This window comes from Porites lutea, chromosome 6, assembly GCF_958299795.1.
Source record: "Porites lutea chromosome 6, jaPorLute2.1, whole genome shotgun sequence".
Lineage (NCBI taxonomy): Eukaryota > Metazoa > Cnidaria > Anthozoa > Scleractinia > Poritidae > Porites > Porites lutea.
The window spans coordinates 14,472,686-14,485,830 of NC_133206.1; the positions used below are offsets into that span (position 1 = coordinate 14,472,686).

Consider the following 13,145-nt stretch of genomic DNA (forward strand, 5'->3'; position numbering starts at 1 on the left):
CCGTTAATGAAGACATGGTCAAGAAAACTATTTGCAGGTAGATCATCGTTTAAAGAAGGCTAAGTTAAACTGATATATAAAAAAATATATTGATACATGCAATATATAATTCTTGTTAAGTTGACATTTGTTTTAATCGGCGTCGCTGTCGTCGAAAAGCTGTAAAGGCAGCGTGCAAACGGACGCAAACGGACGCAACAACTCCTAACATTAGAGATAAAGACAAATTTTGAAACATTTAGCTCAAAAAAGGTCGATTAGAAAAGGAAGTTTTAACCCCTTTACTCTATTTACTTTCGTGAGCACTAAAGTGCACAATTAACTGATGTGCAAATACAAAAAAATAGCGGGTTGATTTTTACACGGCAATTGTCTACTACATTACCTTAGCGTCATTATTTCACGCACGCTCTTAAAACGGGGGGTAAGAGAAAAAAGGGAAAGAGATCCATTTGCTATTGCTCGAGAGAAAAAAAAAAACCGCACGTTTTAAGCCCACACGGGGTAACTTTGCTTTAATTTGTTAAAAAAGTGTTTTTTTAAGTGTTTTTTCAGCAGGGTAGGGTGGCTTTGGGCAAATGATGTATCGGTTCCCCGAAAGGTCACCTCAGGACTCCCGGGATGGATTTTTTTTGTACAGTGCCCAGGCTTCATTTTCTTGGCCGCGCGTTGATCTGGCCCGGCTGCTTCGGCGAGCATATTCTCGGTCTGTTTGGATTATATCCTTCGAGTTTGTCAAAGTCTGTGGGATTCGTTTCTCTATCTGGGAAAGCTTCATTAGTTTCTATATCTGCTGCTATCCTATTTCTACTATCCTGGCATGTTTATTTTCCGTTGGAGTTCTAATTTCGTGGAAAAAGTTGTGTTGAATGAGAGCATGTCGGCGAAAATGGCATCTCGTGTTTCCTACCTTGTATATTATTATTGTATATAGAGTGAATTTGAACAAATTACCGCAAATTATCACGAAACTTCGTTAGAGCAATAAGGACAACAACAATTAACTGCAGAGTAAGTTTCATTGAACTATATTTATTATTACCTAGAAATTTTAGGATGGTATTTTTACCCCACACAAACACTGTAATTTTACTGGAACCGTACTGTGGTACTGTTACAGAGCCTGGGTTACCAGTGATATTCGTGGTGCGACGCATGCGTAATAACAACCTGGAGATTAGGATTCCGCCCTCCTCTTGTTGCCCGCAACTAGAATTGTAAATAGGAAATTTACATGATTGAGTCATTTTACCACTATGACGAGGATCCTTCAGGGTTTTGCTTTCTTCTGAAAATTAGGGTTTTTGTTATTTCAACCTCACTGGCTTACCAAATTTAAATATGAAAAGAAAAACCAAAAGAATTCTGTTCGTAGTAATTAAATGACGCCATCGTGCAAATGGCCTATTGTAGACTGGTGCCTGCTTTACAAAGCCCCCTCTTGACATTTTTCATATGAGAAATAAAATCGACTCGACGTGATTAGCATTCGAGATTGTAAGTGAATTGTTACTTTTTAATTGGCACATTTGTTTCTATAAACATACCAATTAAAGGTCACTAGATCTCACTGGCATAGCTCAATAGTACTGGCAACGTTTCATTCTTTCCCCAGTCTCCCCATTTCGTATCCTTTAATGTCTAGTCAACAATAATACTGACATGAGAATTTTTATGCCACACTTTATTTTTTTTCGATGAAGTCAACGTGAGCATTAATCAAGTACAAGTATTAGACTATTATCCGCTTGTCTTTTACAGGTATTAGGTTGATTTACATATATGGCTGGCGGGAGTTTCATCAAACAGACAAATTCGAAATCGTAACTTTTGAAAATACCGTCCTCATAATCTTATATCACAATCACTGTGAATCACTGATTATATTTAGTATTTGCTCCTTTACTTGCTCAGCTTTAGTCCTTTCCGGCTTTTAAGGTCACAAAAATATTCTCAAATTGATGATGATGAATAGAAATCAGGAAAACACCCTTTAGTGCATGGCAAATATGCTAACTTAGACTCTTCCAGGAAAAGAAGTGTTATTATTAGCTATATACTTGGATTCTTTTGGGAAAGTTTTTCTCTCGATGTATAATAATCAGAAAAATGTTTCATCACATTGACCACATTGGTTGTCCCATTTAAATTTTTGCAAAGGAACTTAAATCTTTTTTAGAAATGAAACTTTACATATAAAGTTAACCAATGACAAGAGAATATTTACTGCTTCAGTATGTGAATTTCGATGGTGGCTTGACCGGAGTTAGACATGGCCCCCCTTGCTCGGAGTCCCGATCCCAAATCTCTCTCGTGCCAGTAGTTATCTCCTTTGAAGGGATTATCGTAATACATCCGGTACCAAAGATTGTAGTTGGCGCGTCTTTTACCACTGTAAAGCCAAACATCAAACCAGTTGCTGTACCAGTTGTAGTCAAATGGAACGGAATACATAACAGCAAGTGTTTTATCGATGTGTGGGATGTAGTATGTTAATACTCCTACTGCGCCTCTCGCAACGGGCCCCGCAGTTTTTCGTGCGCCGTAAAGCAAAGCTGTGCCTAGAAATAAGCAAACAAATTAGCAATTAAACAAAAATCATAAACATGATCATTCGTCACAATGATACATGGCAAACGAGCATCGCAGAATAGAGGCATGTACCCCAAAAACAAAATTTACGAAGAATGTGTCAGATCATTAACATGTCGTCCTTTATTGCCACCCAGAAATTTTATTTGTGTCAGGTTAGTGATTGCTTATCTTTTCCCCAAATATTACACGCAAAGGGATTCTCATTCTGAACATGAATACTAAGTTTAGTTGGTTTAAGAAGCTCTTTCAACCCTTGAAGTCATTTTGCCGTTCTGACAAAGCAAAACATAAACCTGTTGTCAGCAAAATTTCAAGAATGGGCAAATCCTCTAATACAGTTTCTTTACTCTTTAGGATAAGTGGTCGCTGAGTTCGTCCTTGGTTTCATACGGTAATAGACCCTTTGCACGCGATGAACTCATTTTACTACTACTACTACCAGAATCACTCGGGGTTTTGCTTTCTTGGACAAACGAGGGCTTTATTTTTCAAACCTCGCATAACCTGTGATCAGGCCCCCAAAACAAAAAGGGAAGAAGGACCGCCTGATTGCAGGTTAAACTCTTCGCAGAGATTAACTAGAAAAATTAAATATGACAAGAAAACCAAAATGGATTCTATAGCAATAGATCAGACCTTTTTAGCTTGTATGGTTTGTTTACCCATTTCAGACCAAGTGATGGTACCCCAGAGAACTGTTTCTTTCAATGTCGTCTTTTGCACGTGCACCCACATGTTATGTATGCATAATTATACAAAAGACAAATTCCCCCAAGAACATCACGTGGTCTGAATTGGGAAAACAAAACAAACAAGCTAATGACACCATCCTGCATACTGGCCTTAGTGTCATTACTAAAAGAAAGGATTTTAAACTTTTATGTTATTAATATTAATTTTACCTGAAGAAACATCATGAGGCAAAACACGATTTGACGTCCCTGAATAAAAATATATGTTGACTGCTCTCCATTTATATCCACTTTCGTTATCAACACCAATGGCGACCTTGCGGCTTATGCTACCAAGGGTGTTTAAAATTGTTGTGAGAATGCCCAAGCCAAGTTGAGCACCGCTGATGACAGCACCAGCGTCAGCTAAAATTTTAAAGAACACAGCAAGATAAAATTTTTAGTTGCACACTTAGTGGTATTAAAACAAACCAAGTTTGAATAAACAGTCGGCTAATGAATGTTTTCGTTTTTGCAGAATAACCCAACAACTGTAATGAATAGTTTGGTCTACCAAACAGCTAGCCTGTGCAGCCTTACGTTTCAGCTTCTTTTTGTTTCTCCCTTTTGTTTCCAAAGGTTATGGTACGCAACTTCTAAACAACTGATGCAATTACCTTTTCGCTTGTTTTTCTCCTCGCTTTCTTTACGAGTAGAGATCAAGGACGAGCCCTGTCGTCCCTGTATCTGTGAAGGAAATTATGTCCATTAAGGTCATTCCACCGAATACGAACTGGAATGAGTATTCTTTTTTGTCACCAATTTTTCCTCTGTGTATTTCAGTACATTTGAGGGCACAGAAATGAAATCGGAAGCCGGCTAAAAATTAATTATCACTGCGAGCCTTAGCGAAATCACCAAGAATTTCGTGATGGCTGTGTATTCATTCAGTTTGCACTTCGCAAAACTGAACATTGATTATTGAGGGACACATCGCAAAGAACTCAATAGATTTACAGCTTAAAATTATAAAAATGTTTATTATACATTCAAGCGTTAAGGTGTAAAACTACCTACTATCTACTCGCAGCACTACACACTCACAAGGGTAATCGGTGTTTTGGAGAAAAGGGAAAGCGAGTGTCGAGATTAGAATTCTGAACTGGAAGGGGGGGGGGGGTGTTAGTCGGTTTTATATTCGGTCCGAGATTAGGGTTCATTTTGTTTCAGTGAAACAACCGAGATCCGATTAGAACAGTGAGTTGCATTTCCGTAGATATCACGCCACCCCCAAGAGACACTTTCATGTTCGTCTTAAACACAAGACACCAATTGACTATCTTATTTTAAAGAGAACTATTTTACCTCAGTGCGTTTAGAGGACGATCCAGGACTCCTTTCGACATGATTGTCTTGCTTGAAGGGAGACCCAAAGATTGACTGACTTATCAGCAGAACGAAAAACAGAAGGGTAAACAGCCTAACGATGCTCATTTTCAATTCTATAATAGGAGAATAAAAATGAAGGAAAGAACGACTGCAACATTGTTGTCTCGGTACAATATCATTTTAAAAGTTTGTTTGTTTGTTTGTCTGTATATAAACGATGTTATGACCTGGGAATGTAACTCGCACGACAGGTTCAGGTAGCGCTCGTGGTAGAATTGATGATAAATCACGCGACAGTAGCTGCATTTGAGACGAGAGAATGTGTCAAAATTTGCTGTCGTTCTTGTTTTTAACTTTAACTAACGAAAAACAGGCAATTGTTGCTATTTTTAATAAACTGTCAATGTTGCCAATAGCTAGCTTTAAAAATGCCGGCACTGAGATGATATTAGAGAGATTTACTCTTACCATGTTTTATTGCAAACGGCAAACGTGAATTTGTACCACGTGACCAAGTTTTACTCTTACTTGACTTTTTACAAAATAAGAGTTGTTTGGGACAGTTTTTATCTGCTCATTTTCTATTTTGAATCTACAATTGCCGTAAACATGTCTCTGAAGTGTCGCTATACTCTTCATTAAAATATTATTGAAAGACCAATGAAACCAGTACTGAAAATCAATCCCTCGTAACAAGATTGTTGACATCGCAATTTTTCTCCTGTACAACAAGTATCTACAAAGTCATTTGTCCCGTTACTCCCACATGTGGTTGCCATTGTTGCCTTTGGTTTCTTCTTCAATTTAATCTACCTAGGAAACTTATCACGACTTACCTTAGACTTAATTCCTCGAGCGGCGTAGTAGCGGCAAGTACCTTCGGTGACTACATTAAGCAACAGAAAGGCCCCCTTTATAAAGAGGAGAATTGACTGAAAAGACATTATGCACTGAAAAAAGGAAATATTTGTATCAGATGATCAACACCAGGTTTCATTGTTTCCGTCTTAAAGCAAACTATTTCACGTTATGGAGTTACGTAATTATGTGAGGTAAAATAAAACAGTAAAATGCAGTTTGGTGGCATAGTGACGGTGTTTGTATGAACTTTTGGTGATTACGTAACACATGCCACGAAGTACCAGCAAATTTTACACTTGACATCAGTAAGAAAAAAGGAGATATTTTTTTCTTGAAAAATCTGCTTAACAATATAGACTGATTAGCAGTTATGCTATTCGAAATGAATCCATGCACATTGGTGCCATGTGCTATGTCATGGTTCAACTGAATCCTGGATATGATGGTTTGCAAGGCACTGACATCGACATATAGCGACGTCTTTCCAAAACTTCATACCTTTAAAATACAATGAAATCTACTTGTATGAAAGGCATTTTTATTGCGTTCGACGGAGGACGCTTACTATTTGAGTCCTGCGGGAGATATTGGGGTCCCGAGGGTATTGCTCTGGATGCCGAGCGATTGCACCATCTTGGACCAGCTGGCGCATTTGGCCTCGATCTCATGTGTTCAGTAAACACAAACTCGCCAATATTGTATCTGTTGTAAACGAGTGTCACAAAATAGATACCAGTCTCCGGGGGAGAAAAACGGAACACATGAGATCGAGGCTAAATGCGCCAGCTGGTCAAGATGGCGCAATCGCTTAGCACCCAGAGCAATACCCTCGGGATCTCCCGCAGGACGTAAATAGTAAGCGTCCTCCATCGAACGAAATAAAATGCCTTTTATATAAGTAGATTTCATTGTATCTTAAAGGTACGAAGTTTTGGAAAGACGTCGCTATATGCCGATGTCAGTGCTTTGCAGACCATCATATCCAGGATTCAGTTGAGCCATGCACATAGCACATGGCACCAATGTGCATGGATTCATTCCGAATAGCATAACTGCTAATCAGTCTATATTGTTAAGCAGATTTTTTCAAGAACAATATCTACTTATTTTCTTACTGATGTCAAGTGTAAAATTTGCTGGTACTTCGTGGCATGTGTTACGTAATCACCCAAAGTTCATACAAACATCGTCACTATGCCACCAAACTGCATTTTACTGTTTTATTTTACCTCACATAATAAATTACGTAACACCTTAATGTGAAATAGTTTGCTTTAAGACGGAAACAATGAAACCTGGTGTTGATCATCTGATACAAAGATTTCCTTTTTTCAGTGCATAATGTCTTTTCAGTCAATTCTCCTCTTTATAAGGGGGGCCTTTCTTTTGCTTAATGTAGTCATCGAAGGTACTTGCCGCTACTACGCCGCTCGAGGAATTAAGTCTAAGGTAAGTCGTGATGAGCTTCCAGGCTAGATTAAACTGAAGAAGAAACCAAAGACAGCAATTGGCAACCACATGTAGGAGCAACGGGACAAATGACTTTGTAGATACTTGTTGTACAGGAGAAAAATTGCGATGTCAACAATATTGATACGAGGGATTGATTTTCAGTACTGGTTTCATTGGTATTTCAATAGTATTTTAATGAACAGTATAGCGAGACTTCAGAGTCACGTTTACGGCAATTGTAGATTCAAAATAGAAAATGAGCAGATTAAAACTGTCCCAAACAACTCTTATTTTGTAAAAGTCAAGTAAGAGTAAAACTTGGTCACGTGGTACAAATTCACCTTTGCTGTTTGCAATAAAACATGGTAAGAGTAAATCTCTCTAATATCATCTCAGTGCCGGCACTTTTAAAGCTAGCTATTGGCAACATTGATAGTTCATTAAAAATAGCAACAATTGCCTGTATTTCGTTAGTTAAAGTTAAAAACAAGAACGACAGCAAATTTATGACACAGTCTCTCGTCCGGCAAATGCAGCTACTGTCGCCTGATTTATCATCAATTCTACCACGAGCGCTACCTGAACCTGTCGTACGAGTTATGACATTCCCAGGTCATAACATCGTTCATCTCATCGATATACAGACAAACAAACAAACAAACTTTTAAAATGATATTGTACCGAGACAACAATGTTGCATTCGTTCTTTCCTTCATTTTTATTCTCCTATTATAGAATTGAAAATGGGCATCGTTAGGCTGTTCACCCTTCTGCTTTTCGTTCTGCTGATAACTCAGTCAATCTTTGGGTCTCCCTTCAAGCAAGACAATCATGTCGAAAGGAGTCCTGGATCGTCCTCTAAACACACTGAGGTAAAATAGTTCTCTTTAAAATAAGATAGTCAATTGGTGTCTTGTGTTTAAGACGAACATGAAAGTGTCTCTTGGGGGTGGCGTGATATCTACGGAAATGCAACTCACTGTTCTAATCGGATCTCGGTTGTTTCACTGAAACAAAATGAACCCTAATCTCGGACCGAATATAAAACCGACTAACACCCCCCCCCCCCCACCTCCAGTTCAGAATTCTAATCTCGACACTCGCTTTCCCTTTTCTCCAAAACACCGATTACCCTTGTGAGTGTGTAGTGCTGCGAGTAGATACTAGGTAGTTTTACACCTTAACGCTTGAATGTATAATAAACATTTTAATAATTTTAAGCTGTAAATCTATTGAGTTCTTTGTGATGTGTCCCTCAATAATCAATGTTCAGTTTGGCGAAGTGTAAACTGAATGAATAGACAGCCATCATGCAATTCTTGGTGGTTTCGCTAAGGCTCCCAGCGATAATTTTAGCCGGCTTCCGATTTCATTTCTGTGCCTCAAATGTATTTAAATACACAGAGGAAAAATTAGTGAAAAAAAAAGGAATACTCATTCCAGTTTGTATTCAGTGGAATGACCTTAATGGACATACTTTCCTTCACAGATACAGGAACGACAAGGCTCGTCCACGATCTCTACTCGTAAAGAAGGCGACGAGAAAAACAAGCGAAAAGGTAATTGCATCAGTTGTTTAGAAGTTGCGTACCATAACCTTTGAAAACAAAAGGAAGAAACAAAAAGAAGCTGAAACGTAACTGTACAGGCTAGCTGTTTGGTAAACCAAACTATTCATTACAGTTGTTGGGTTACTCTGCTAAACGAAAACATTCATTAGCCGCCTGTTTATTCAAAATTGGTTTGTTTTAATACCACTAAGTGTGCAACTAAAAATTTTATCTTGCTGTGTTCTTTAAAATTTTAGCTGACGCTGGTGCTGTCATCAGCGGTGCTCAACTTGGTTTGGGCATTCTCACAACAATTTTAAACACCCTTGGTAGCATAAGCCGCAAGGTCGCCATTGGTGTTGATAACGAAAGTGGATATAAATGGAGAGCAATCAACATATATTTTTATTCAGGGACGTCAAATCGTGTTTTGCCTCATGATGTTTCTTCAGGTAAAATTAATATTAATAACATAAAAGTTTAAAATCCTTTCTTTTAGTAATGACACTGAGGCCCGTATGCAGGATGATGTCACTAGCTTGTTTGATTTGTTTTCCCAACGTTCTTCGGGGAATTTGTCTTTTATATAATTATGCATACATATACACGTGGGTGCACATGCAAAAGATCAGACGACATTGAAAGAAACAGTTCTCTGGGGTACTATCACCTGGTCTGAAATGGGAAAACAAAACGTACAAGCTAAAAAGGTCTGATCTATTAGTATAGAATCCATTTCGGTTTTCTTGTCATATTTAATTTTTCTAGCTAATCTCTGCGAAGAGTTTAACCTGTAATCAGGCGGTCCTTCTTCCCTTTTTGTTTTTGGGGGCCTGACCGCAGGTTATGCCAGGTTTGAAAAGTAAAGCCCTCGTTGGTCCAAGAAAGCAAAACCCCGAGTGATTCTGGTAGTAGTAGTAGTGAAATGAGCTCATCGCGTGCAAAGGGCCTATTACTGTATGAAACCAGGGGCGAACTCAGCGACCACTTACCCTAAAGAGGAAAGAAACTGTATCAGAGGATTTGCCCCTTCTTGAAATTTTGCTGACAACAGGTTTACGTTTTGCTTTGTCAGAACGGCAAAATGACTTCAGGGTTGAAAGAGCTTCTTAAACCAACCAAACGTAGTATTCTGAGTGTGTGATGTTCAGAATGAACATCCCTTTGCGTGTAATATTTGGGGAAAAGATAAGCAATCACTAACCTGACACAAATAAAATTTCTGGGTGGCAACAAAGGAGGACATGTTAATGATCTGACACATTCTATGTAAATTTTGTTTTTGGGGCACATGCCTCTATTCTGCGATGCTCGTTTGCCATGTATCATTGTGACGAATGATCATGTTTATGATTTTTGCTTAATTGCTAATTTGTTTGCTTATTTCTAGGCACAGCTTTGCTTTACGGCGCACGAAAAACTGCGGGGCCCGTTGCGAGAGGCGCAGTAGGAGTATTAACATACTACATCCCACACATCGATAAAACACTTGCTGTTATGTATTCCGTTCCATTTGACTACAACTGGTACAGCAACTGGTTTGATGTTTGGCTTTACAGTGGTAAAAGACGCGCCAACTACAATCTTTGGTACCGGATGTATTACGATAATCCCTTCAAAGGAGATAACTACTGGCACGAGAGAGATTTGGGATCGGGACTCCGAGCAAGGGGGGCCATGTCTAACTCCGGTCAAGCCACCATCGAAATTCACATACTGAAGCAGTAAATAGTCTCTTGTCATTGGTTAACTTTATATGTAAAGTTTCATTTCTAAAAAAGATTTAAGTTCCTTTGCAAAAATTTAAATGGGGCAACCAATGTGATGAAACATTTAAACTAAAAGGTGTTTTCCTGATTTCTATCCATCATCATCAATTTGAGAATATTTTTGTGATCTTAAAAGCCGGAAAGAACTAAAGCTGAGCAAGTAAAGGAGCAAATACTAAATATTATCAGTAATTCACAGTGATTTTGATATTAGATTATGAGGACGGTACTTTCATAAGTTAGGATCGTGAAGTTGTCTGTTTGATGAAACTCCCACCAGCCATACTATGTGTAAAACTAATACCTGTAAAAGACAAGCGGATAATAGTCTAATATTACCTGATTAATGCTTACGTTGACTTCATCGAAAAAAAATAAAGTGTGGCATAAAAATTCTCATGTCAGTATTATTGTTGACTAGACATTAAAGGATACGAAAAGGGGGAGACTGGGGAAAGAATGAAACGTTGCCAGTAACTAGTGAGCTATGCCAGTGAGATCTAGTGACCTTTAATTACCATGTTTATACATACTATGGTTTATAGAAACAAATGTGCCGATTAAAAAGTAACAATCCACTTACAATCTCGAATGCTAATCACGTCGAGTCAATTTTATTTTTCATATGAAAGGTGTCAAGAGGGGGCTTTCTAAAGCAGACACCAGTCTTCAATTTATTAACAATTCTAATAGGTCGAGGCTAGATGGAATCCCTCAGAAGGAGGTGATCGAAGAGGACTAGAAACGATAGTTGCTTCGGCAATCTTCGACTCGTGAGACAAGATGGCGCATCTCGCGATCAACTTTCGTCGTCGGACTGGCAATTTCTAACAGAATTTAAGAATAAAGAACTTCGAACGCAAGGGAAATGTTATTGAAATTATTTTAAACTCTTCTGCTCTTTAAACGTAAGGAATCTTTGGATACTAAGAATATAAGGGATCAAAACCTCAGAATTCTGAAAAGGAATCCCTCAGAGGGAGGTTGGCATCCCTCAGATTAGGAGGTGTTTATTTTTAACTTGTAAATGGAATCCCTCAAAAGGAGTTATAATTATATAATTATATTTATTGCAAAAAAGATCACACTGATCCAGGAGCCGATTACTGACTGATCGGATTTTAATTATCAAAGACAAAACTATGAACTAGAATTTTAACAAGACCTCCATTAGTTTCGAAGATGTTTAACATAGTTAATGATAAACAAACAACCGGCGAGCTTAAGATGAGTATTTTCTCATCATGATGGAACCGTTTCGTCAGCGTATTGTCGCATTGATCGTACAATACACAAAGTTTATATTAACCTTTGTATATATCACAGAGTTTTTCTTGGCATTTTCGCCTCAAACATTCACGGGACAAAGGAAGTGCCTTTACTTTAAACTCTTTAAACGATACATTGATTGTTTTTGATCCATATGCAAACGATGGCGGAACAGTTGAAAAACATACTGTGGGGTAGGGAACGGACTACGAGAAGTCCCCATTTTTCCTCAGGGATAGTAGAGCGGGCGAAATGCGAGCGCGCGTGAAAATCACCCCGCGCCATTCTCGACCCTAATGCTTACGGGTTTGGGAATGCGCGCGTAATCTCTCTCCTCTACATGTGCAGAGGAGCTCTGGGTCGAGATTGGAGAAAGGCTTTTCTAGCGTGGGGTGATTTTCACGCGCGCTCGCGTTTCGCTCGCTCTACTATCCCTGAGGAAAAATGGGGACTACTCGTAGTTTAGGTAGGGAAGTGATGGAGTCGGAGTAGGAAGTGATGGGCACGCTTGGAATTGACTGAGCCATTATCCGTACATATATGCTTGTGTCGACGCGAACACGAACTTTATTGAACACATAACTTCTTCATACTTGACAAGGGTTGCCCGATACTTACTTGAAGATGGTCTTTCCTCCAAAGTAGACAGACAGTCCGCTACCCTCAAGCATTAACGGCTTCTTGTACAGGTCGCGCTTCAGTAGACACTTCGTGAATTATCCGAACTTCAGTGCTTTTATCAAGTCAAGTTTTCGTACCTTGTGAAGAAGATTAGCGAGAACGCCAGCAGGGGGCACGAGGGTCTTCAGGGTCTCCTCATGAATGCACAACCGAACCTGTTCAGCTTTGGAAGTTAAAAAGTAAAGAGTTAAGAAAGGAAAATTAAAGTTTTTAAAGCTAAACTTTCAGGCCTTAATTAATATAATGCGAAGTAAAAAGGTCAACGTGTTCCGTTATTTCGCGCCAAAAGTGCATTTTCAGTTGGGAACTTTTGTTAGATGGGGAATCAAAAGAAAGATGTATCAGAACACCGTTTTACGAATTGTAGGTTCGTGTTACAGTATATGAGGGTTTTTTTCTTTTAAAAGCAGAACATATTATTTAGTTAGGACAGGCTATTACCTTACCATAAAAATTATCGGCAAATGCCTGAATACCCCTCCTTCTTCATCCACTCTTGAACATCTTCGCAAATAAAAATAAGTGAAGCCAGGTTTTACCCTTAAAACAGACAGACTAAATAATTTAACTCTTCCGTGCAGAATCTACAGACGGTGAAATGGACAGCTACTGCTTCGCTGTGCGTAAATATATGAGCAGCACGCAACGTTGAACAAGACACGAAACCTTTCCGCTTTTCTCTGATTGGACAAAACATTACTTGATAAGTACCGTCTTGAAAGGAATGTTCACAATGCAATCAAAGGGATTAATGAAACCGTGAGAACGTTTTAGGACTGAGTTGTGATTGGTCGTATCCGCACACAAAACATTCCGATGTTGTTTCGCTTGCCGACGTTGATAGACGCGTTTCAATAAAACTTACAAGATCACTTTCGTGAGCCTCACGCAGCATACAAATATAAAAC

The 13,145-nt window shown here is 38.7% G+C and overlaps 2 protein-coding genes across 2 annotated transcripts; one reads left to right on the plus strand and one right to left on the minus strand.

Moving 5' to 3' along the window:
* Positions 1 to 2,223: 2,223 nt before the first annotated feature.
* LOC140941915 (DELTA-actitoxin-Afr1e-like) lies at positions 2,224 to 5,599 on the minus strand. The gene is made up of 4 exons (XM_073390919.1): positions 5,492 to 5,599; positions 3,944 to 4,013; positions 3,498 to 3,692; positions 2,224 to 2,561 (listed from the first exon to the last, which is right to left on the minus strand). Exons 1-4 carry the CDS (start codon positions 5,597 to 5,599, stop codon positions 2,224 to 2,226), a joined length of 711 nt encoding a protein of 236 aa, XP_073247020.1.
* Positions 5,600 to 7,711: 2,112 nt separating this feature from the next.
* LOC140941916 (DELTA-actitoxin-Afr1e-like) lies at positions 7,712 to 10,556 on the plus strand. Its single transcript, XM_073390920.1, has 4 exons — positions 7,712 to 7,840; positions 8,458 to 8,527; positions 8,776 to 8,970; positions 9,909 to 10,556. Exons 1-4 carry the CDS (start codon positions 7,712 to 7,714, stop codon positions 10,244 to 10,246), a joined length of 732 nt encoding a protein of 243 aa, XP_073247021.1. The 3' UTR covers positions 10,247 to 10,556.
* The last annotated feature ends 2,589 nt before the right edge of the window (positions 10,557 to 13,145 follow it).